The sequence below is a fragment of the Bos indicus x Bos taurus genome, chromosome 21 (assembly GCF_003369695.1).
Source record: "Bos indicus x Bos taurus breed Angus x Brahman F1 hybrid chromosome 21, Bos_hybrid_MaternalHap_v2.0, whole genome shotgun sequence".
NCBI classification, from domain to species: Eukaryota; Metazoa; Chordata; class Mammalia; order Artiodactyla; family Bovidae; genus Bos; species Bos indicus x Bos taurus.
This window is the reverse complement of record NC_040096.1, coordinates 20,742,651-20,769,033: the sequence shown is the minus strand read 5'-3', so window position 1 is coordinate 20,769,033 and position 26,383 is coordinate 20,742,651. Positions and strand designations below refer to the sequence as shown.

The 26,383-nt window shown below is 46.8% G+C and overlaps 1 protein-coding gene and 1 non-coding gene across 2 annotated transcripts; both read left to right on the top strand.

Annotated features, from left to right (window-relative positions):
* The first annotated feature begins 9,329 nt into the window (after positions 1-9,329).
* Positions 9,330-24,651, top strand: RLBP1 (retinaldehyde binding protein 1). The gene is made up of 8 exons (XM_027521644.1): positions 9,330-9,590; positions 12,372-12,465; positions 12,735-12,863; positions 14,829-15,033; positions 17,184-17,362; positions 21,774-21,932; positions 23,656-23,766; positions 24,085-24,651. Exons 2-8 carry the CDS (start codon positions 12,454-12,456, stop codon positions 24,241-24,243), a joined length of 954 nt encoding a protein of 317 aa, XP_027377445.1. The 5' UTR covers positions 9,330-9,590; positions 12,372-12,453; the 3' UTR covers positions 24,244-24,651.
* LOC113880201 lies at positions 15,981-16,120 on the top strand. The gene has a single exon (XR_003507665.1). It is a non-coding gene; the product is annotated as a small nucleolar RNA SNORA7 (small nucleolar RNA).
* Positions 24,652-26,383: the final 1,732 nt, after the last annotated feature.

Sequence of the window (26,383 nt, the reverse complement as noted above, 5' to 3'; positions counted from 1 at the left end):
CTTGGTAGCTCAGTGGTAAAGAATCCACCTGAGAATGCAGGAGACATGGGTTCGATCCCTGATCCTGGAAGATCCCACATGCCACGGAGCAACTAAGACAGTGCATCAAAACATTTGGACACCCAAATGTCCACCAACAGATGAATGAATAAACAGAATGTGGTATATCCATAAGGCGGGATACTATTCAGCCCTAAAAAGGGAATGAAATCCTATCACATGCTACAACATGAATGAACCCACAGGACATGTTAAGTGAAATGAGCCAGTCAGAAAAAGACAAACACTGTTTGATTCCACTCATATGAGGTATCTAAAGGAGACAAACTCCAAGAAAGAGAAATTAGAATGGAAGGGGCTTCTCTGGCAGTCTGGTGGTTAGGACTCTGAGCTTCCACTGCAGGGAATGTGGGTTCAATTCCTGGTTGGGGACCTAAGATACCACATGTTGTGCAGCACACACACACAAAAATAAAGTAGATGGTGGTTGCCAGGGGCTGGGGAGAGGGGGGATTTGGGAGCTGTTGTTTAATGGGTGTAGAGTTTCAGTTTCATGATGAAAAAGTTCTGAAGATCTGTTTCTCAACAATGTGAATATACTTAACACTACTGAAGTGTATACTTAAAAATGGCCAAGGTTTGAAAAAGATATTACTATCTGGGAAGTCCAAAGAATTATTAAGAAGAACCAGCTGACTTCATTCTGAAGAAATTCTGATTTAGAAGGGCTTAAGTTATGCTGAAGAAGCTGAAGTTGAACGGTTCTATGAAGACCTACAAGACCTTTTAGAACTAACACCCCAAAAAAGATGTCCTTTTCATTATAGGGGACTGGAATGCAAAAGTAGGAAGTCAAGAAACACCTGGAGTAACAGGCAAATTTGGCCTTGGAATACGGAATGAAGCAGGGCAAAGACTAATAGAGTTTTGCCAAGAAAATGCACTGGTCATAACAAACACCCTCTTCCAACAACACAAGAGAAGACTCTACACATGGACATTACCAGATGGTCAACACCGAAATCAGATTGATTATATTCTTTCCAACCAAAGATGGAGAAGCTCTATACAGTCAGCAAAAACAAGACCAGGAGCTGACTGTGGCTCAGACCATGAACTCCTTATTGCCAAATTCAGACTTAAATTGAAGAAAGTAGGGAAAACCACTAGAACATTCAGGTATGACCTAAATCAAATCCCTTATGATTATACAATGGAAGTGAGAAATAGATTTAAGGGCCTAGATCTGATAGATAGAGTGCCTGATGAACTATGGAATGAGGTTCGTGACATTGTACAGGAGACAGGGATCAAGACCATCCCCATGAAAAAGAAATGCAAAAAAGCAAAATGGCTGTCTGGGGAGGCCTTACAAATAGCTGTGAAAAGAAGAGGAGCGAAAAGCAAAAGAGGAAAGGAAGGATATAAACATCTGAATGCAGAGCTCCAAAGAATAGCAAGAAGAGATAAGAAAGCCTTCTTCAGCGACCAATGCAAAGAAATAGAGGAAAGCAACAGAATGGGAAAGACTAGGGATCTCTTCAAGAAAATCAGAGATATCAAAGGAACATTTCATGCAAAGATGGGCTCGATAAAGAACAGAAATAGTATGGACCTAACAGAAGCAGAAGATATTAAGAAGAGATGGCAAGAATACACAGAAGAAGTGTATAAAAAAGATCTTCATGACCCAGATAATCACGATGGTGTGATCACTGACCTAGAGCCAGACATCCTGGAATGTGAAGTCAAGTGGGCCTTAGAAAGCATCACTATGAACAAAGCTAGTGGAGGTGATGGAATTCCAGTTGAGCTATTCCAAATCCTGAAAGATGATGCTGTGAAAGTGCTGCACTCAATATGCCAGCAAATTTGGAAAACAGCAGTGGCCACAGGACTGGAAAAGGTCAGTTTTCATTCCAATCCCAAAGAAAGGCAATGCCAAAGAATGCTCGAACTACTGCACAATTGCACTCATCTCACACACTGGTAAAGTAATGCTCAAAATTCTCCAAGCCAGGCTTCAGCAATATGTGAACCATGAACTTCCTGATGTTCAAGCTGGTTTTAGAAAAGGCAGAGGAACCAGAGATCAAATTGCCAACATCTGCTGGATCATGGAAAAAGCAAGAGAGTTCCAAAAAAGCATCTATTTCTGCTTTATTGACTATGCCAAAGCCTTTGGCTGTGTGGATCACAATAAACTGTGGAAAATTCTGAAAGAGATGGGAATACCAGATCACCTGATCTGCCTCTTGAGAAATTTGTATGCAGGTCAGGAAGCAACAGTTAGAACTGGACATGGAGCAACAGACTGGTTCCAAATAGGAAAAGGAGTTTGTCAAGGCTGTATATTGTCACCCTGTTTATTTAACTTATATGCAGAGTACATCATGAGAAACACAGGACTGGAAGAAACACAAGCTGGAATCAAGATTGCCGGGAGAAATATCAATAACCTCAGATATGCAGATGACACCACCCTTATGGCAGAAAGTGAAGAGGAACTAAAAAGCCTCTTCATGAAAGTGAAAGTGGAGAGTGAAAAAGTTGGCTTAAAGCTTGATTGATTCAGAAAACTAAGATCATGGCATCCGGTCCCATTACTTCATGGGAAATAGATGGGGAAACAGTGGAAACAGTGTCAGACTTTATTTTTCTGGGCTCCAAAATCACTACAGATGGTGACTGCAGCCATGAAATTAAAAGACGCTTGCTCTTTGGAAGGAAAGTTATGACCAACCTAGATAGCATATTCAAAAGCAGAGACATTACTTTGCCAACAAAGGTTCGTCTAGTCAAGGCTATGGTTTTTCCTGTGGTCATGTATGGATGTGAGAGTTGGACTGTGAAGAAGGCTGAACGCCGAAGAATTGATGCTTTTGAACTGTGGTGTTGGAGAAGACTCTTGAGAGTCCCTTGGACTTCAAGGAGATCCAACCAGTCCATTCTGAAGGAGATCAGCCCTGGGATTTCTTTGGAAGGAATGATGCTAAAGCTGAAACTCCAGTACTTTGGCCACCTCATGCGAAGAGTTGACTCATTGGAAAAGACTCTGATGCTGGGAGGGATTGAGGGCAAGAGGAGAAGGGGATGACAGAGGATGAGATGGCTGGATGGCATCACTGATTTGATGGACGTGAGTCTGAGTGAACTCCAGGAGTTGGTGATGGACAGGGAGGCCTGGTGTGCTGTGATTCATGGGGTCGCAAAGAGTCGGACACGACTGAGCGACTGATCTGATCTGATCTGATTTGAAGTTTTAAGTTAAGCCTTAACTTAAGCTGTTAAGTTTTTAACAGCTCACTGTTTGTATTCCCAGTGTCTGGAGAAGTGGTACATAGTGGGTGCTTCATATATTTGTTTAATGGGTGCAAAGCTATGAACACATCCTTAGAAAAATAGGTTTTTAAATTATTTCAATGAAATAAATTTCAAAATGAAGATTTTGACTTAGGGACTTCCCTGGTGATCTCATGCATATGTAGTCGCTTCAGCTGTGTCCAACTGTGCAACCCCAGGGACCACAGCCAGCCAGGCTCCTCTGTCCATGGGATTTTCTCAGCAAGAATACTTGTGTAGGTTGCCATGCTCTCCTCCAGGATATCTTCCTGACCCAGGGATTGAAACCTTGTCTCCTGAATTGCAGGCAGATTCTTTACCACTGAGCCACCAGGGAAGCACCTCTGGTGGTCTAGTGGTTAAGAACTTAGCTTGCAATACAACGGGCACAGGTTCAATCTCTGATCGGGGAACAAAGATCCTACAAGCCTTGCAGTGTGGCAAAAAAATAAAATAGAGTTACCATAAGATCCAGCAATCCCATTCCTGGGCATACATCCAGACAAAACTATAATTCAAAATGATACATGAACCCAAATGTTCATTTCAGCACTATTTATGATAGCCAAGACATGGCAGCAAAATAAATGTCCATCAATAGATGAATGATAAAGAAGATATGGTACATACATATTAATACAATGGAATATTAGCCATAAATAGAATGAAATAATGCCATTTGCAGCAACATGAATTGAGAGATCATACCAAGTTAAATAAGCCAGCAAAACCAAATACATATGATATCACTTATATGTGGAATCTTAAAAAAAAGGTTCAAATGAACTTATTTACAAACAGAAGTAGACCCACAGACATAGAAAACAAACTTACAGTTACCAAAGGAAAAAGAGGGAGGGAAGGTGAATGAGGAGTTTGGGATTAACATATACACACTACTATAAACAAAATAAATAATCACCAAGGACCCACTGTATAGCACAGGGAATATACTCAACATTCTGTAATAACTTATAAAGGAAAAGAATTTGGAAAAGAATATATATATAGGCTTCCCTGGTGGCTCATTGGTAAAGAATCCACCTGCCAACACAAGAGACACAAGTTCAATCCTTGGGTTGGGAAGATCCGTTGAAGAAGGAAACGGCAACCCACTCCAGTGTTCTTGCCTGGGAAATCCCATGGACAGAGGAGCCTGATGGGCTACAGTCCATGGGGTCACAAAAGAGTTGGACGTGACTTCGTGACTAAACAACAGCAATATATATATATGAATCACTTTGTTTTACACCTGAAACTAATACATTATAAATCAACTATTCTTCAATTTGAAAAAGAAGAAAAAGCCATTGTCACCAATCTCAAGGCTTCAACACAGCCAATCTTCCCTAATAAGTTTAACCATTTTTTCTTCATGAAGATTATTTCAAAGTTTCCTATCTCCTCCTTTACTCTCAGCAGATGACCTGAACTTTATACCAAATCTTTAAACTCACTGTCATCAGCACAAATTCTTCTCTTTGGCTTCTTGTTGTGATGGGAGAGTGTTCAACCAAACTGGCTATGTCTAGTACTTCTGCTGGAGCACCGAATCCTATTCTCTTCCATCTTCTCAGCAAGAAACTCACTTACTGTCACTTCCCCCTCTCTGAGCTTGGTCACTGTTGTTGTTAAGTTGCTCAGTCGTGTCTGTCTCTTTCCCACCCCATGGACTGCAGCACACCAGCCTTCCCTGTCCTTCACTATCTCCCAGAGTTTGCTCAAACTCATCTTTAACCTCTCCCTTTCTACGGCTTCCTTCCTATAAACACTGCCATGACAAGATACCACAGACTGGGTGGCGTAAACAAGAGACATTTTTTTTTCTAACAGTTCTGGAGGCGGAAAACTTGAGATCAAGGGGCTAGCATGGTCCAACTCTGGTGAGGACCCTCCTCCTGGCTTGCAGATGGTCAATTTCTCATTGTGTGCTTAAGGCCTTTCTCCATGTATTCACATGGAAAGAGAGAGAGAGAGCTTGGTCTGGGCCTCTTCCTCTTCTAAATAAAGGCATTAATCCCATGACGAGGACCCCACTGGCAAGATCTTATCTAAATCTAATCCCCTGTCAGAAGACCTGCCCCTTAATACCAACACATTGAGGGTTGGGACTTCAACATAAGAACCTGGTGGGAGACATAAACATCCAGTCCATAGCAAATACTTGTGTCTTTTTCTTTAGTGGTGGGAGTTAAAACCAACCTGCCCTCTGAAAGCACCAACTGGTTTTTCCCTGTATTGTTGTGTTGCATGCGTGTTCAGTCATGTCCGACTCTTTGCGACCCCATGGACTGTACCAGGCTCCTCTGTCCATGGAATTTTCCTGGTAAGAATACTGGAGTGGGTTGCCATTTCCTACTCCAGGGGATCTTCCTGACCCAAGTATCAAACGCAAGTTGCGGGCAACTCCTGCATTCCAGGTGGATTCTTTACCGCTGAGCCGCCACATATTGTTAAACCTACTAATTTGAAAATACTCTTTGAACAATATATTGGTTGATTTTACTCTTCTACTCATTACTTTCATCTCTGGCACCTCCTTCTCCCCCACTGCCACAGGGCAGGCCTTTTTTCATGGGATAAATGAGCATGCCTCTTGGAAAAACTGGAGCTTTTTTTTTAATTGAAGGATAAATGCTTTACAGAATTGTGCTGGTTTCTGCCAAACATCACCATGAATCAGCCATAGGTATACATATGTCCCCTCCCTCATGAACCTCCCTCCCACCTCCCTTCCCATCCCACCCCTCTAGGTCTTTAGAGAGCCTGGTTTGAGTTCCCTGAGTCAAACTGCAAATACCCATTGGCTATCTGTTTTACATATGGTAATGTTTGTTTCCAAGTTACTGTCTCTATACATCCCACCCTCTCTTCTCCCCTGTGTCCATAAATCTGTTCTTTATGTCTATGTCTAAGAACAGGAGCTTTTTATTATTTATTTTTAATTTTTTTTTTTTTTGGCTACACTGTGCAGCTTGCAGGATCTTTAGTTCCCTGACCAGGGATTGAGCCAGGGCCCACGACAGTGGAAGCATGGAGTCTTAACCACTGGACGGCCAGGGAATTCTGTGGAGTTTTTAGAGCACAAGGTGACTGCCAATCTTTGTGGGTCAGCCCACACTAGTTGAGGGACTCTCATTACTACTGTGTAATTTTAAGGAAGATGTAGAATGTCTAGTCAAGACTATGGTTTTTCCAGTGGTCAAGTATGGATGTGAGACTTGGACTATGAAGAAGGCTGAGCGCCGAAGAATTGATGCTTTTGAACTGTGGTGTTGGAGAAGACTCTTGAGAGTCCCTTGGACTGCAAGGAGATCCAACCAGTCCATTCTGAAGGAGATCAGCCCTGGGATTTCTTTGGAAGGAATGATGCTAAAGCTGAAACTCCAGTACTTTGGCCACCTCATGCGAAGAGTGACTCATTGGAAAAGACTCAGATGCTGGGAGGGATTGGGGGCAGGAGGAGAAGGGGACGACAGAGGATGAGATGGCTGGATGGCATCACTTGTTGCAGGAAGGTGGACCCCTTCCAGGGCCCGAAACTGGGCTCTTGTCTAACACTCGGAAATGAATTGTCCGAGGAGACACATGTGGTAACAAAGCAAGAGACTTTATTGGGAAAGGGCACCCGGGTGGAGAGCAGTAGGGTAAGGGAACCCAGGAGTACTGCTCTGCCACGTGGCTCGCAGTCTCGGGTTTTATGGTGATGGGATTAGTTTCTGGGTGGTCTTTGGCCAATTGTTTTAATTCAGAGTCTTTCCTGGTGGCTGCACACATGGCTCAGTCAAGATGGATGCTAGCGAAAGGGATTCTGGGAAGTGGACGGACACGGTGTCTCCTTTTGACCTTTCCTGAACTCTTCCGGTTGGGGGTGGCTTATTAGTTCCGTATTCCTTATCAGGAGCTCCTGTCATAAAACAACTCATGCAAATGGTTACTATGATACCTGGCCAGGGTGGGTGGTTTTAATCAGTGTGCTTCCCTTAACAACTGACTGGATGGACGTGAGTCTGAGTGAAGTCTGGGAGTTGGTGATGGACAGCGGGGCCTGGCAGTGCTGCGATTCATGGGGTTGCAAAGAGTCGGACACGACTGAGCGACTGAACTGAACTGAACTGAGAATGTCCCTCAACCTGGGTTTTCCCACTTCTGAAAGTTGGGGAGTTGAGGCCCGGCCACCCGCTGGGGTCCTCCTTGGCCCAGGAGGGAGGCCCCTCCCTCTGTGTCTCTAGCCTGGCAGAGAGAGCCAAGGAGCCCAGAGGGTCTGCCGGTGCAGCCTGTGCAGGGCAGTGTCCCCACTCACACAGCAGCACCATTGTTCCAGCCAGAGAGGCTGGACGTGAACGTGACTCTTGGGAGCGGGGAGGGACAGGGCAGAGGCACAGAAGGGCTGTGAGCAGAATGCCACAGAAAGCTCTGCTCCTTATACAGGGCCTTGTGGCCTGGCAGCATCCTGAAAATCCCCACTCCCGTCAGGGCTGTGCCATCAACTCGAAAGCGATCTTGGTAGAAAAGAATATTCCTCATGATGGAGTTCATCACCCAGTTTGTTTGTTTGTTTTTTAAGTAATTTGTATTATTATTTTTGGCTGTACCATGTGGCGTGCAGGATCTTAGTTTCCCCAACCAGGGCCCGAACCCGGGCCCCCTACAATGGAAGTGTAGAGTCTGAACCACTGGACTGCCAGGGAAGTTCCCCTCATCCAGTTCTGACAGAGTCTCTTCTGTGGTCTCTGGGCTTCCCAGGGAGCTCAGTGGTAAAGAATCTGCCTGCCAATGCAAGAGACTCAGGTTCGGTCCCTGGGTAGGGAAGAGCCCCTGGAAAAGGAAATGGCAATCCGCTCCAGGATTCTTGCCTGAAAAATTCCATGGACAGAGGAGCCTGGTGGGCTACAGTCCATGGGGTCGCGGAGTCAGACATGAACTGAGCACGCATGCACGCTTCTGGGGTCTCTACGTTTCCTTCCCACAGGGCTGCTTGAGCTCTCACCACCGCCTCCTTTCATTAGTGCCCTCACACTTTGTGAAGTACCTGCGGAAAAAAAAAATCCAAGGACGCATCTCTATCAGTTTGCTAAAGCTGCCGTAACAAAATACTATAGATGGAGTGGCTTAAACAACAGAAATTCATTTCTCACAATTCTGAAGGCTAGAAGTTTAAGGTCAAGGTGTCAGCAGGGCTGGTTTCTTTTTTTCCCCTTCTTTTTGGTTATGCCACACACGGCTTGTGGGATCTTAGTTCCTTGACCAGAAATGGAACCGGGGACCTCACAGTGAAAGTGCAGAGTCCTAACCACTGGACTGCCAGGGAGTCCCCAGGGCTAGTTTCTTCTGAGACTTCTCTCCTTGACTCGTAGATGGCACCTTCTTCCTGGGTCTTCACGCAGTTTTCCCTCTGTGTGTTGGCGTCCACATTCCCTCTTCTTATAAGGACACCAGTGATTTGGATTAGGGGCCACCGTGATGACCTCATTTTTCCTTAATATCCTCTTGTATCTCCAAATAGAGTCCCATTCTGAGATCCTGGGGAATAGGACTTCCTCTAATGATCCCCACTTCTCTGAGGAGGAAACTGAGTCACTCAGCGGTGAAGTCACTTTTTGAAGCTAGAAGGTGCTGGAGGGGGCAGAATGGCTCCTAAGCCGGCTCTTATCACTGCACACCACTGCCTAGACGTGGGTCAGCCTGGGCTTGTCCTTTCCCCACGAAGCCTTAACCAGTTACCTTCCCCGGTGGGCCCTGCTCCCTGCCCTACCATGCCAGGCCCGGCTGGGCTCAGGGAGAGGGTGACCGGCCCAGATTCTCTGCCACTGCCATTTCATCAATGATCACATTTCAATTTTCCCTCCGTCTCCAGCATGTCTTACCCTAAGGAGTGCTTTCTCAGACCCCCTCTGCAATGAGAGAGAGGAAGGGGAGGAGAGAAGGGGACTGACCCAGATCCCACCCCCACGGCCTGGCTTCCACATGGCTGAGCAGGAACTCTGGAGCAGCCGCACACAAAGGAGGGCTTTGAGCGAGCTCTAGCCAGGCCCAAGCTGAGCCCCTCTCCCCCTTGGTGCGTCACTTGCCCCAATCTGGGCCTCCCTGTGAGCCTGATTTAAACGGAAACTGTGGGCCCTGAGAAGTTCCTTGTGACCCAGTAATCCCAGCCTGCTGACTGGACCACACCCCCAGCAGAGGCAACCTCCAGGCTCCCGGAGGACACAGGCACCAGGTGTCCCAAGGAGGAGCTGCTAACTTGTCAGGTAAGTCAGTAGCAGGGGCCTGGCTGGGCCAGGAAGCTTAGGATTAGGGTAAGGAGTTTGTGGTGGGGAGATTCCAGGCTGCCCCCAAAACTGAAACCAACTGGCCATTCTTCAGGGTGAGTTCGACCAACCTGATGGCAGATTTAGCAAATAAAAATACAAGATACCCAGTTAAATGTGAATTTCAGATGAACCACAAATACTTTTTTAGTGTAAGTGTTTGTGTTCTCAGTCTTTATAACCCCATGGACTGTAGTCTGCCAGGCTCCTTTATCCATGGAATTTTTCAGACAAGAATACTGAAGTGTGTTGCTATTTCCTACTCCAGGGGACCTTTCCAACCCAGGGATTGAACCAGAGTCTCTTGCATCTCATGCATTAGCAGGTGGATTCTTTACCACTGTGCCACCTGGGAAGCCCTTTTTAGTATAAGTATGTCCCAAATATTGTATGGCACATACTTAAACACGTCAAAACTTTTTTGTTCATCTGAAATTCATGTGTAATTGGACATTCTATATTTTATCTGGCAAGCCTAGATGGCAGGGAATAGCTTTGACATGAAGTGAGGCGTGGGTTTTTTTTCCATGTATACAACTTATAAATCAATAGTTTCAAATCACAGTTAGTAGTTTGGACATATTTTATTTTTAATTTTTTGGCCATGCACAGCATGTCAGATCTTAGTTCCCCAACCAGAGATCAAACCCACATCCCCTGCATTGGCAGTGCAGAAGCTTAATCACTGGACCATCAGAGAAGTCGCCTGGGGATATTTTATTTTATTTTTTAAAACCCTTTTTATTTTGTATTGGGGCATAGCCAACTAACAATGTTGTGATAGTTTCAGTTGAATAGGGAACTCAGCTATACATATACTTGTATCCATTCTCCCCCCAATTCCCCTCCCATCCCTGGGCATATGTTAAAAAGAGTTGCTGTACTGACTTTAACCCTTCATTTCTAAGACCCTTGATCTTGTGATGATCCGCTTAACTCTCTGGGGGCGTCTAGCTGTCTCTCCCGTCTGAGCCTCTCGCTCAGGGAGTTCTATTAGCCTTGCCATTCCTGTTCCAGCAAAACCGAAGTGAGAACACAGTCACATTTCAGTCTATCTTATATATCTTCCTGCATATTTGGAAGTCTCTGTCTCAGAAAGTTGACTTCGATTTTATTCCTGTTGGTGGATTACAGCCCCCCAGAACTTCCCTGTCCTGCTGGGGCTGCGGAGTGGGACAGGCAGGAGATGGAAGATCCTCAGATACTCCCTGGAATCTTCTAAGACTCTCTCTGCAAGCTGGGGTAATGATCCGGATGGTGCTAAGAAAGAGAAGGGGAACTATGTTTCAGAGCAAAACACTGTGCTAGGTACCCTACAGAACTTCTATGATCTTTGTTACTACTCTGTTTGGTAGGTGTGGCTATTATCCCCAATTTGCAGATGAGAAAACTGAGGCTCTGAAAGGTTTTATTGGCCTAAAGTCACATGGGTGATAGATAACAAAGGCTGATTCAAACCTGGGTCTCTCTGACTCTCAAGTGTGGTTTTCTGTGACACCTGCTGTCCTAAGAGTTTGCCTGGAGATGTCTTGGCTCTAGGTGTCAAAAAAAAAGTCTTGGTGTCAGGCAGACATAGGTTCAAGTCCCACCTCTGCCACTAATCAACAGTGACCAGGTGACAGAACTGACCGACAGGAACCTGGTCAGAGGCAGGAGTGGAGTGGTGACGGGCCTGGGGATGTTTAGGTAGGAGAGGAGAAAATGTGAAAATAGAATTGTCTCCAAAAGTACTCAGCGGGGTGTCATGTGGGCAAAGGATGAAATTTTTTCTGCTGGCCTCCCACTGCTTCTGTGTATATTATTTAATAAAATCTTCATAACCTTCCACCTCCCTTTTATAGGGGACAACCCCAATTCAGGTTAGATCACATCACTTGCAAGGGGAAGAGACAGAATTTGAACCCAGATCTGACTTCTGCCACAACAGGCTGCCTCTTGGTGCTGATGGAAAGTAACAGCTTGGTCTTGAGTCCTGATCCCTGGCTATATCTGGCTGTGTAACCTTGGACAAATCACCTACTCTCCTGGGCCTGTTTCCTCTTATGTAAAGTGGATATCATAATGCTGGCTCCCAGACAATGGATTTGAAAAGTGCATCACAAGGCACTGAACACACATTCAGTTATGGTTATGTAACTAGCCATCATCCCTCCAGGGAGTGGATTCACTGGAATGGTGCCATTCACTAGGCTGGGGAGTTTCTCAGATGCCCCTTGGGACTGGAAAAAGGGGGACACAAATGCGAGGGATTGCCTTATCCCTCAGTGACCATGTAACCAAGAGTGGAAGCCTGTTCTAGTTTCTCCCTGGCTGGGCCATCTCATTTTAAGAACTGAAGTTCGAGGTATATTTGTGTGTGCTCCTTCTTAGAGGGGTGTTTCCCAAAGCACAGCCCAAGAACCACCTTATTCAGGGCCACTGGGGGTGCTGCTTTGTTTTTTTTTGACTGCGCCATATAGCAGGTGGGATCTTAGTTTCCCAACCAAAGACTGAACCCGGGTCCCCTGCACTGGAAGCACGGCGTCTTAACCACTGGATCATGAGGGAAGTCCCTGGGGTGCTGCTTTAAAATACAGATGTCTGGTCTCCAATTCAGAGTCAGGCACAGGGCCGAGGCATCTGTATTCTTAGCAAATGCCTCATGTTACTCTGATGCACTCAAAAGTCTGAGATTCATTGTTCTGAGACAATAACAGAAGAACCTCTCCATGTCTCCCCTAGAAAGGAGGCTGCCTTGAGAGGCCAGGACGGACGAAGTGGGCTCCTTCTTTGTTTGCAGCACTTCCAGTCTTCCACAGACAGCATGTCAGAGGGGGTGAGTACCTCCGTGCCCTGGGGCTCCCTTCTGTCCACCTTCCCTCCTTCCTTTTCTTCCTCCCTGTTTCTCTATTATCTGCTCTCCTCAGGGTTATGGGCATCCACCCTTTAGACCTCTCGGTAGTCCCTGACCCCACCCACAGGGAGGAAGTTCAACAGTGACCTTGGGCAAAAGCACTAGCTTGGGGTCTGAGCAGACCCATTTGGCTGGCTTGCTCAGGCTGATGGGGGCCTTTTCCTCCCTTTTCCTGGCTTCTCCCTCCTCAGGCGGGCACGTTCCGCATGGTCCCTGAAGAGGAACAGGAGCTCCGTGCCCAACTGGAGAGGCTTACGACCAAAGACCATGGACCTGTCTTTGGCCCGTGCAGCCAGCTGCCCCGCCACACCTTGCAGAAGGTGAGGTAGCCTGGGGGTGTGTGAAGGGACAGGTAGGGAGGTAACAAGGGGGAATATATTTATTTTTTTATTTGGCTGTGTCAGGTCTTAGTTGCAGCGTGTGGGATCTTTAGTTGTGGTATGCAGGAGCTGTTAGTCACGGTATGTGAGATCCACTGCCCTGACCAGGGATTGAACCTGAGTTCCCCTTATTGGGAGTACCGAGTCTCAGCCACTGGGCCGTCATGGTAGTCCCAACATAAGGGAATACTGATAACATCCTCTCTCCTGTAGAAGAGGTCCAGTACCAGCCCTCCGGGTTATTCTGGACCTAAAAGACTGACTTGTTCTAGGGGCTATTCTGAAGTCAGGGCCATGGTAGCAATTGGGTCAACCAGATGTCCAGGCTACCCGATTCTAAGATTATGGCATCAACAGGGTTCCCTGAAACCAAGGCTGGGACCTAGGGCTTCTGGGTCAGGGATCATCCTGGACTCAGACATGAGGAACCCTGATTTGCAATGGCCTTAGAGAGCACAGATACAACTGCTGCCCCCAACTGAATAGGAAAGGGCCCAAGTCCTAATATCACAACGACTTCCAACTTGTTGTGTCATCTTGAGCAAACTGCTTTCCCTCTTTGGGTCTTGTCTTCGGTATCTATGAAAGAAGGTTGTTGGACCAGTTCAGAGATGATCAGACTGTGGCAGAGCTGGCCTGGGGTTGAGCTGGCCCTGGGCTCCTGGCTTCCATCTCTGCTCCCTGGGCATCTCAAGGGAAAGCTGCTTCGAGTTCCCCCAGACCTACCTTCGTCCCTCATGCCATCCAAGGAAAGAACAGCCCCTGGCATGCTCAGGATTTCTCCAGGCTTATCCAAGGGGAGGAATGTGAGGGAGAGGGCAGGCTGCCATCTGACTGGTATCTTTAATTTTTTTGTTAATTAATGGTATCTTTAATTTTGAGAAGATCAGAAATTAACCTGGGATGCAGCAGACTGAAGCAATTAACAGTTCAACCTGATTAGGAGTTTCAACTTCAACTCTTTTTACCTGGGTGATCTTGAGCAAGAATATCTTGACCTCTATGAGCCTCAATCTGCTCACCCTGAGAAATGGGGGATAAGAATACAACCTTCTTGTGATGGACTGTGGCCAAGATTTAGAAACATCATGTACTGGACTTCCCTGGTGGTCCAGGGGCTAAGACTCTGCCCTCCCAGTGCAGAGGAACTGAGTTCTATTCCTGGTCAAGGGAACTAGGATTTCAGATGCCCCAACTAGGAGTTTGAATGTGTGTGTGTCAGTCTCTCAATCATGTCTGACTCTTTGTAACCCCATGGCCTCTGCGGGCTGCAGCTAAGACCCAGAGCAGACAAATCAATACATTAAAAAAAAAAAAAGTATCTACAGGACTTCAGTTCAGTTCAGTCGCTCAGTCGTGTCCGACTGTTTGTGACCCCATGAATTGCAAAACGCCAGGCCTCCCTGTCCATCACCAACTCCCGGAGTTCACTCAAACTCATGTCCATCGAGTCAGTGATGCCATTCAGCCATCTCATTCTCTGTCGTCCCCTTCTCCTCCTGCCCCCAATCCCTCCCAGCATCAGAGTCTTTTCCAATAAGTCAGCTCCTCGCATGAGGTGGCCAAAGTACTGGAGTTTCAGCTTTAGCATCATTCCTTCCAAAGAACACCCAGGACTTAGCAGCGTGCTAATTCAGGGCTCCAGTAAGCATAGGCTGTTGTGGTTAGAAACATTTAGTCCTTTGGCCGTCTCCTGCAAACAAACCCAGGATGAGCAGTTTGACCTAATTTTCTCCAAATATAACGGGCAGTCTGAGCTGCTGCCAATGCTGATGCTGCTCTTGTGGGCAGAGGAGCGATGGCACTACCTGCCGTGCCCTCTGCCCGTCCGCCGGTCTGGCACCGGGAGGAGCCTCCTGCACCGCGCCTACCTGACTTTGTGCCTGCACCCTGCCCCTGCTCCAGGCCAAGGACGAGCTGAATGAAAAGGAAGAGACCCGGGAAGAGGCAGTGCGGGAGCTACAGGAGCTGGTGCAGGCGGAGGCCGCCTCGGGGCAGGAGCTGGCCGTGGCCGTGGCGGAGAGGGTGCAGGGAAAAGACAGTGCCTTCTTCCTGCGCTTCATCCGCGCGCGCAAGTTCCACGTGGGGCGCGCCTACGAGCTGCTCAGAGGTGAGGCCCCAGGAAGGTTGCGGGGGTTGGGGAGTGGGAGGGGAAGGTCATGAGGGTGGTGTGGACCCTCATCCAGGCACTGAGGAGACTGGCCACTCCACCTCCTTCCCATGCTCTATCAAGTGACTGTATCTGAGCCTCCTTCTCCTCATATGTAAAATGGGTGTGTGAGCTGAATAGTCTCGAGATCCTTTTCTGTTCAGACAAAGGAGTGAGTCTGGCAGGACCAGATTTCTGGAGATCCGGCCCCTCTTTCCACTCTCAATGAGCAGAACTTAGCCACCCAAACTGGGAGCCCAAGAGGCCCCTCTTTCCACTTTCAATGAGCAGAACTTAGCCACCCAAACTGGGAGCCCAAGATGCGAGAGCTTCCTCTCCAAGCCCTGCTCCCTCCTCGCCCCCCACCGGCCCCTCCTATGCTTTGGCTCTGGAGCGCTGCATGGAAGGTAGGTATGAGCCTGATTCCTCGCAGGTACTCAAACCTCACAAAGAGTGGAATCGAAGATGGTGCCTGCCCTGGGAGTGAGCCTGGAGAACAGAACCTCCCTGGCCACGCCCACTGGATGGAGACCAGTGTCCCAAGGGAATCAAGTCTTTGGTGCTGTCGGAGGGAACGGTGTCTGAGCAGGCGCTCAGCAGCCTAATGATTCTCCTTCTTCTTAAAAAAATTTTTTTCATTATTCTTTTTGTTTTTTTTTTGGCTGTGGGATCTTAGTTGCCCCACCAGATATCCACCAGTGCTCCCCTGCAGTAGGAGCCTAGAATCTTAACCACTGGACTGCCAGGGAAGTTCTTCTCCTAACTTCTTCCTTCCTTCTACAAATGTTAATTCACTGCTGCTCTGTGCCAACGGCTGTTTCAGGCCAAAGGATGCAGCTGAGAACAAAGTAGACAAGAACTGTCTGCCCTCGTGGGCCTGATAGTCTAATGGTAGAAATAACAATCCAAACCTCCCAGGATCGCATCTGGAGAATGGCTTGTATTCTGCCAGCTTCGGAGTCGGGAGGGAAAGCAAGCCTGGCAGAGGTACCCATTCCATTCCCAGTTTGCTCAGTATCTGGTGATTGGAAGACACTCTGCAACAAGAGAAAAAAAAAAAAGAAAAAAAAAAAAAAGAAGAAAAAAAAAAAAAGAAATAACAATCCAGACAATTAAAAATATACAGAGAAAAACAAAAGAGGTGGATATAAAGGATTGAGGGGTTTTAGGTAAAATGATTAGGAAAGCTCTAGTGCAAAGGAAACTTTCAAAGAAAAACTAGAAAGAAGTGAGATGCCCTAGGAGAGAGCAATAAGGCAGAGGGCACAGCAAGGGCAAACACTGCATGGTGGCTGCCTGGGGTGTTGGGGGGACAGCAAGGAGGTCAGTGCCTTTCCCTTGGCAAATGCCTCCCAAACTCCTCCTCTGGGCCTGGCACCTCCAGGGTCTGGTGGAGGAGACAACCGCAGAGAAGAAGGGACCCATTCAGGATGGCTCAGGATGGGGTTGGTGGAAGTTCCGCTGAAATTAGAAGGGATCTCTGTGTCCTACCTGGGGTTTGGATTTTATCTGGGGGTCATTTCCCCACCCCTGCTCAGCTAACCCTGTGCCCAACTGAAACACCTGTGTTTCTACTCGTGGGAAAGAGAAAAATAACCAGTAGTAGCTGTCCTCAGATTTACGATTACACCTTATGTTTACTGATGTTTACTGATTACACCTATACAGTTTACTGATGGCATTCATACCTGGAAAAATTCATGCACTTTTTTTCTCACTTTTTATTGTGTATTAGGATATAACCAATTAATAGCGTTGTGATAGTTTCTGGTGGACAGCAGAGCAACTCAGCCATCCTTCCCCCTGAACTCCTCTCCCATCCAGGCTGCCACACAACTTTGAGCACAGTTCCCCGTGCTAGACCGTAGCGTACCTGGAATCTTGTTTGTTAACCACAGCAACTTGGCGAGATAGCATTATCCTCCTATCTTTTGGAGGGGAAACTTGGGGCACAGAGAGGTTGAGTACCCTGCCGGGTTATACACAGCATGTAGATGAGGAGCCAGGCAGGAGCCCGGGTCTCTGCATGCCCACCATGTGCCACCCCGGGAGGGGCTGGCTCCCTGAGGGGCCGGCTCCCTGAGGGGCCTCCTCTGCTCCGCCTGTGCCAGGCTACGTGAACTTCCGGCTGCAGTACCCAGAGCTCTTCGACAGCCTGTCCCCAGAGGCTGTCCGCTGCACCGTTGAGGCTGGCTACCCTGGTGTCCTCTCCACGCGGGACAAGTATGGCCGAGTGGTCATGCTCTTCAATATTGAGAACTGGGACTCTGAAGAAATCACCTTTGATGAGGTCAGTGGGGGCTCTCCTGGTTCCCTGCCATCCTCTGGGCTGGGTTGCCTTCTCTAGATCTGGTCTCCACTGGAACCTCATTCCTGGCTCCCCGGGAGGCAAGGTTTGTGAGGGAATATCTGGTAAACTCATGGCACCAAGCCCTTTCCGGGCAGGAAGAGAACTCCTTGGATGTGCTGTGGCAGCTGGAAAACCCAGCAGCTTTGCAGGCAGGGCCCACTGGCCAGTACATGGCTGCCCCCTGTATCCCTACTGAATAGGACTGACAGTTGGGGCCATGAGCTGGGATCAACCCTGCCAAATGCTGAAAGTGGAGAGCAACACAGAGAACAGGGCTTAGTGGACTGTGGACTGGGAGAGATTCTGGAAAGCATGGGTTCCAATCTGTTAAGCGCCTGAGTTCTTTGCATTTGTGTATGTGTGTGATTTCACTTGCCAAGCCCTTAAGAGAGCTGTCATAATTGGGGATATAGGGTTCATCTGGGGAGGACGTTGGCATGTGACACCAAGCCTTAAAAAAATGTACAAACTTATTTTAGAAAATGCCATCTAGTTGTCGCAACATGTATTTAAAAGTTTATCTTTCCCCCCAGTGACTTGAGACACCATCTTTATCATATTCTGCATCTTCATAGGTGCTTGGATCTATTTCTGGACTTTCTACTCTGTGCCATCGGTCTGTCTTTTCATGCTCCACATTGTTTTAATTATAGAGACAGGATCAGTTCAGTTCAGTTCAGTCGCTCAGTCATGTTCAACTCTTTGCAACCCCATGGACTGCAGCACGCTAAGCCTTCCTGTCCATCACCAACTCCAGGAGTTTGCTCAAACTCATGTCCATTGAGTCAGTGATGCCATCCAACCATCTTATCCTCTGTCGTCCCCTTCTCTTCCTGCCTTCAATTTTTCCCAGCATCAGGGTCTTTTCAAATGAGTCAGTTCTTCATATCAGGTGGCCCAAGTATTGGAGTTTCAGCTTCAGCATCAGTCCTTTCAAAGAATATTTCCAACTGATTTCCTTTAGGATGGACTGGTTGGATCTCCTTGCAGTCCAAGAAACTCTCAAGGGTCTTCAACACCACAGTTCAAAGCATCAATTCTTTGGTGCTCAGCTTTCTTTATAGTCCAACTTTCACACCCATACATGATTACTGGAAAAACCATAGCTTTGACTAGATGGACCTTTGTTGGCAAGGTAATGTCTCTGCTTTATAATATGCTGTCTAGGTTGGTCATAACTTTTCTTCCAAGGAGCAAGCATCTTTTAATTTCATGGCTGCAGCCATCATCTGCAGTGATTTTGGAGCCCCCCAAAATAAAGTCTGTCACTGTTTCCACTGTTTCCCCATCTATTTGCCATGAAGTGACGGGACCAGTGGATGAAGCACAAGCTGGAACCAGAATTCCAGGAGAAATATCAATAACCTCAGATATACAGATGAAAGAGCCTCTTGATAAAAGTGAAAGAGAAGAGTGAAAAAGTTGGCTTAAAGTTCAACATTCAGAAAACTAAGATCATGGCATCTGGTCCCATCCCTTCATGGCAAATAGATGGAGAAACAGTGGAAACAGTGGCAGACTTTATTTTTTTGGGCTCCAAAATCACTGCAGATGGTGACTGCAGCCATGAAATTAAAAGACACTTATTCCTTGGAAGGAAATTTATGACCAACCTAGACAGCATATTAAAAAGCAGAGACATTACTTTGCCAGCAAAGATCCATCTAGTCAAGGCTATGGTTTTTCCAGTAGTCATGTATGGATGTGAGAGTTGGACTGTGAAGAAAGCTGAGCATCAAAGAACTGATGCATTTGAACTGTGGTGTTGGAGAAGACTTTTGAGAGTCCCTTGGACTTCAAGGAGATCCAACCAGTCCATCCTAAAGGAGATCAGTCCTGAATGTTCACTGGAAGGACTGATGCTGAAGCTGAAACTCCAATACTTTGGCCACCTGATGCAAAGAACTGACTTATTTGAAAAGACCCTGATGCTAGGAGGGATTGAAGGCAGAAGGAGAAGGGGACAACAGAGGATAAGATGGTTGGATGGCATCACCGACTCAATGGACGTGAGTTTGGATAAACTCCGGGAGTTGGTGATGGACAGGGAGGCCTGGCATGCTGTCCATGGGGTCACAAAGAGTTGGACACAACTAAGCGACTGAACTGAACTGAATTGATGGGACCAGATGCCACGATCTTAGCTTTCTGAATGTTGAGCTTTAAGCCAGCTTTTTCACTCTCCTCTTTCATGTTCGTCAAGAGGTTCTGTAGTTCTTCGCTTTCTGCCATAAGGGTGGTATCATCTGCATATCTGAGGTTATTGATATTTCTCCCGGCAATCTTGATTCCAGCTTGTGCTTTATGCAGCCCAGTGTTTCTCATGATGTACTCTGCATAGAAGTTAAATAAGCAGGGTGACAATATACAGCCTTGATGTACTCCTTTCCCTATTTGGAACCAGTCTGTTATTCCATGTCCAGTATAGAATGTTTAATATCTGTTGGGATTCGTTCAGTCCTTAATGCTCCTCTTTTTCAGGGCTTTTCTAGCTATTCTTGCATGTTTACCCTCCCTAAAACAATTAGAATTAACTTGTTTAGCTTTAGGAGAAATGTCAGAAGATTTTTATTGGAGTAACATTAATATAAATAACAAACGAGGAGAATCAGCATCAGTATGAATGCAACATCCATGGCCAGTGGTACCACCCACAAAAAAGGGATGCCTTCCCTTTTATGACTACATTTTGAGCGTCCAGAAGTTTTTCAGAGTTTTCAATCCTTATGCACATTTGTCGTTAAAGTATTTATTTTATTGTTTTTGCTATTAGTTGAACTTTCTCTTCCATTATATCTCCTAATTGGTTATTTTTTGCGTCTATGAAGATTATTGTTTTTGTCTCTTAGTTTCATATCCTAGTATTTTTACTGAATTTTCCTGTTATTTGTTAGTCATATACAGATTTCCTAAGAATGCTATCATAATATCTGTAATTAGAGGAAATTTTTTCTTTTCCTTTTCTAGCTCTTATGTCCCTGATTAAAACAAAAACAAAACAAACCAACAACAAAAAAACTTGAGTGCATTGGTCAATACTTCTGTGGTGGGGGGAAGTGATGGAGAAGGCAATGGCACCCCACTCCGGTACTCTTGCCTGGAAAATCCCAGGGGCGGAGGAGCCTGGTAGGCTGCAGTCCATGGGGTCGTGAAGAGTCGGACACGACTGAGCGACTTCACTTTCACTTTTTACTTTCATACGTTGGAGAAGGAAATGGCAGCCCATTCCAAAGTGCTTGCCTGGAGAATCCCAGGGACGGGGGAGCCTGCTGGGCTGCTGTCTATGGGGTCGCACAGAGTCGGACACGACTGATGCGACTTAGCAGCAGTAGCAGGGGGAAGTGAGCATGCTTATCTTGTTCCTGATCCTACTGTAGTGTCTGCTACTGAATAAGATATTGGTTTTAGGACTGAAGCATACATATATCTGCTAAGGAAGAGACTTACAAATTTTTTTTTCTGATTACATAAGTGATACCACTCATTTTAGAAAATACCAAAAAAAAAAAAAATCACAAATTTAAAATCATCCAGAATTCTACCATCCAGAGATTTCTACCACTGACATTCTTCCAAGTCTATTTTTGCAAGAAACCTAGAAACATACGTGCATACAAATGCATACAGACGTACACATTTTTTCTTACAAATATGGATCGTATTCTACAATAATATACCATGAATGGATATCTTTCTGTATCATTAGTCTTATATATCACTGTTCCAGAATACCCCATGGTGTGAATATACCATAATTTCACCAGTCCCTTTGCTGGACATTTAGGTTGTTCCACTGTTACAATGGTATAAGGATAGACACTCTGGCATCTAACCATGGATATGACACTGAAGATGATTTGATTATTTTCTTGGGATACATTCAGAGAGGTGGACTGTCCCAGCTCCAAGCCTGTGACAGATTACCTCTAATTTGCTCACTGGTATAGCTCTTCCCTTAAGACTGTTCTTAAAAATGTTCTTTCTTTTGGCTGTGTTGGTCTTCGTTGCTGTGCAGGCTTTTCTCTAGTTGTGATGAGTGGGGGCTACTTTCCAGCTGCAGTGTGCAGCTTCTCATTGCAGTGGCTTCTCTTGTGGAGCACAGGCTCTAGGCGCACGGGCTTCAGTAGCTGTGGCTCTTGGCCTCTAGAGCTCAGACTTAGTAGTCATGATGCAAGAGCTTAGTTGCTTTGTGGCAAGTGGGATCTTCCCAGACCAGGGGTCAAACCCGAGTCTCCTGCGTTGGCAGGTGGATTCTTTACCACTGAACCACTAGGGAAGCCCTCCTCTTAGGACCTTGAGTCTTAGCTGTCCTTATGGCTTGGATCTTACAGCCCATTCACTTGTGCCCAAGATCTTGCAGGCATACTGCGTCATCCTGGAGAAGCTACTGGAGAATGAGGAGACTCAAATTAATGGCTTTTGCATCATTGAGAACTTCAAGGGCTTCACCATGCAGCAGGCTGCCGGACTTCGGCCTTCCGATCTCAGAAAGATGGTGGACATGCTCCAGGTGAGGCCTCAGAACTCTGTCCTGCAGGAGCCTGTCATGGGTGGGGAGACTGAGAGGCAGGGCCCAGGTTTCTGGTTTAATGATGCTGGATAATCACAACCCCAACCACAAACACTTCACGGTGATCCACAGTTTGCCATGTATTCACATTCATCAGTTCATTTACTCTTTAAAAACATTCTCTCCCTGCTTCATTTTACAAACCTGGAAACCTAGGCTCAGAGATTTGAGTGACTTCTCAAGGTCACACAGCTATCAAGGGGCAGAGGTGGGACTTGAACTGCACCTTCTGACCTGGAATCCCATTCTCTGTCCCCTTTTGTCATGCTGTCTCCCTCTGCTTGTGAATTTATCCTGAGAAAGAGATAGCACTAATGCCCCAAGACAACTCACTCCTATATACTCATGTATCTGAAGTCCTTTCTTAGAATGGATACAGTGACAGAATTTATTTTCTTGGGCTCCAAAATCGCTGCAGATGGTTACTGCAGCCATGAAATTAAAAGATGCTTGCTTCTTGGAAGAAAAGCTATGACCAACCTAGACAGCATATTAAAAAGCAGAGACATTACTTTGCCAACAAAGGTGCATCTAGTCAAAGCTATGGTTTTTCCAATAATCATGTGTGGATGTGAGAGTTGGACCATAAAGAAAGCTGAGCGTTAAAGAATTGATGCTTTTGAACTGTGGAGAAGACTCTTGAGAGTCCCTTGGACTGCAAGGAGATCCAACCAGTCCATCCTAAAGGAAATCAGTCCTGAGTATTCATTGGAAGGACTGATGCTAAAGCTGAAGCTCTAGTACTTTGGCCACCTGATGTGAAGAACTGACTTATTGGAAAAGACCCTGATACTGGGAAAGATTAAGGGCAAGAAGGGAAGGGGATGAAAGAGGATGAGATGTTTGGATGGCATCACCGACTCGATGGACATGAGTTAGATTGAGCAAGCTCCAGGAGTTGGTGATGGACAGACAGGGAGGCCTGGCATGCTGGAGTCCATGGAGATGCAAAGAGTTGGACATGATTGAGCGACTGAACTGAACTCAACTGAATCTAATCTTAAATCCGCTTTGCTTTGGAAAGGAGAGATGGGAGGTAAGGGTCACGGGAGGGGATGGAGGACAATTGTTGTTGTTCAGTCACTCAGTCCTGTCCAGCTCTTTGTGACCCCATGGACTGCAGCTCACCAGGCCTCCCTGTCCCTCACCAACTCCCCAAGATTGCCCAAACTCACGTCCATCGAGTCAGCGATGCCATCCAGCTATCTCATCCTCTGTCGTCCCCTTCTCCTCCTGCCTTCAATCTTTCCAATGAGTCGGTTCTGCGCATCAGGACAATAAGGCATGACAATAGTGTCCCTCTGGTCTATCACAGCTTGTAGTCTACTCAGCAGGCAAGTGGATTTGAAAAAACTCGGTCACCTAAAAGCCAAGCAAGGCTATCTTTCCATTTCCACTCCATGTAATGACAGAGTCTTGTGCATCAGCAGGAAGAGGGTTGGGCTGCTTCTGGGGCATCCTTCCTTCAGTTTGGACCTACAGCATAACCAGGGCTCCCCAGATATTGGCCTGGGGATGGAACCTGCAGTGGGCTATCCTCTGGAGCAACTGTGTGATGACAACTCTGTCCTTGTGTCGTGGGGAGGGGCAGTGTAGTGGGAAAGTGAGTGGGAACCTTTGAGGTCACGGGGCCATGTGGTGGGGGTGCTGTCTGTCCCTGCAGGATTCCTTCCCAGCTCGGTTCAAAGCCATCCACTTCATCTACCAGCCCTGGTACTTCACCACCACCTACAACGTGGTCAAGCCCTTCTTGAAGAGCAAATTGCTCCAGAGGGTGAGTGCATAGCTGCACAGGGAAGGTGCCCGCTGATCGTCTGGTGTGTGGGTGAGTGAGTGAATGGGCTTGTAGCAGGAAAGGGTTCAGGAGACAAGAGGGATGAGGGTGGAGGAGGAGGGAACCCCACCTCCTCGGGCTCTGTATGAAGACTTGGAACTAAGTGGATCCCATGGACAGCACAGCAAGGAGGACTTTTGAGAAGGACATCGCCAGGCAGAGATGGCATGTGTGCCTTTGTCTTCCTGTTCCTCTTCTCCCCCAACCTCATCCTAGGGTACCTCCTTGCTCAGACCCATCTCCTCTGCTTCCTTGCAGGTATTTGTCCATGGAGAAGACCTCTCCAGCTTCTACCAGGAGTTTGACGAGGACATCCTGCCCTCCGACTTTGGGGGTACACTGCCCAAGTATGATGGCAAGGCCGTTGCTGAGCAGCTCTTTGGTCCTCGGGACCAAACTGAGAACACAGCCTTCTGAGAACATCTCCTGCCATCTGACCTGTAGTTAGCATCCCTAGGCCTCTCCTCAACTGCCCTGGACCCAGAATGCTGTGAAAAAGGGCTTCCTGGGGTGACTGTGGTTCCTCTGAACCATTCTAAGTTTGGGCAAACTCAGATGTCATTCTCCTCCCAAGCTGGGGGCCAATAAAAAAGCAGGGGAATTTCCTGAACATGAAAAAGTGAGGATAGTTATATTTCTACTGCCTCTGAAGCTTTAGGACACAGACTTGGTATGGGGTTGAGTTTCAAAGACTCTAATCAAGCTTCTGAATGATTTCCTTTGTAATAGAGTTTTACTGTTTAGGATCTGTGAAAATAGGCAAGGAGTCTGGTTTTAAAGGTCTCTTCCTCCTTAAAAATACAAAAAATAAAAGATCAAAGAGGAGTAAAGTAAAAGCGTTAGTTGCTCCGCCCAAACGAGGAGGGATGTGAGTCCAAAGGATCTGGCAAGTACGGTGACCTTAGTGGCTGGGAGGCAGGTGAAAGGTTTTCCATGCTGAATTATGGGGTGGAAGCACTCTTGACGTGGCTGCATTTTGGGGTGGTCGGGTCCTCCTCCTCTGATGTATGCAGTGATGGTCAGGAGCTTTGACCTCCTTCAAGGGTGACTGTTGTGTCCCCCTCCTTCTGTCTGTGGAGTCTCTCCATCAAAGCTGTCTCCTCCAGACCCCTTGCCTCCACGGATGGTTTTACTTAGATTTACAGACGGTATCTTCTCTGAGCACTCTCCCAGACCTCAAGTTATATGGTGAAAACTCTTCTTTGTCTGCAGTCTCACCCTACAGCAGTGAGCTTCTACTTTCAAGCTCTGCATATTTAGACAAACATAAATGCTTTTCTTTCTGTGGAGCTGGCTTTCCTCAAAGCATCTGGTGATTTTTGAGTATGTGCTGGGCACGTTGCTCCCTCTTGGGGAAAGCCTGGCTTCTTCTGGGCATGGGGCTCAGAGGCACTGACTGATTCTTCTCCCAAGGTCCTGCACTGACTTTCCCACTCAGACAGACACTTGTTCCTGTTATCCAGCTTGTGGTGATGAGTGAGGGTCAACTGGCCTGGCTCTTCTCACTGAGGCACCTCAGTACTCATCCCAAGACTTCCCTGCTCTTGCCTCCTTCTGAGCACGAAAGCACCCTTGGTGCTGGGCACACCGTTTGGTGCAGGACCCTCAGCTGTTTCCTGGGCTGTGGGTTCAATCCAGTGCCCTCTGCTTTCACGCCTTTGGAAATTTCTCTGAAGCCACTGAATTCTCTTTCTTGTTTTCCAGTGTGGCTATGTACATGTACATCTATATGTGACTGTGCATATATATGCATTCATTCCTTGTATCTTTTCTTTCATTTCTGGGGTTTGTAGTGTATACTCATCACCCGAGTAACTTTCTCCTTTATCACTTTCACAGTCAACAATCTCTATTTTCTTAAATGATATACATACAACCTCAGAGCTGGAGGAAGAATCACAGCAAGTTATTATGGGTGGCTGACCAGTGAAGAGGGTTCCCTGGTGGCTCAGCGGTAAAGAATCTACCTGCAATGCAGGAGACCTAGATTTGATCCCTGGGCTGGGAGGATCCCTGGGAGGAGGGCATGGCAACCCACTCTAGTTTTCTTGCCTGGAGAATCCCATGGACAGAGGATCCTGGCAGGACACAGTCCATAGGACTGCAAAGAGTCAGATATGACTCAAGTGACTGACCATACACGACCAGTGAGGATTTCTCGCAAACCCGTCTTCAAATTCTTTAAAACCTGAAGCCTTTCCATATCAAACCTTACATGGAACTCTATTATCAAGCCTGAAAAGAGTGGAGCTGCTCTGATTGAAGAGGGCTCTGCAGCCTCATCCCCAAGAGATCTAGAATATCTGGAGCTAAGAAGGCTATGTCCAGGGTGAGGACAGAAGCATGCTGCTGGGGGCAAGTGATAGGAGAATGGGGCTTGTATTTGCCGAGATAGAGGGCACTGGTGAGTCAACAGTACAGGTGTTGGTAGAAGCCGGGAGAGGATGAGGCTGAGCTGAAAAGGTGAAAGGAATGAGCTTTGTTAAAGCTTTCAAGCTACACTTACAATTGTTTTGCAGAGGAGTTGTCTCCCAGATTTGAGGAAAACCCTGGCTGA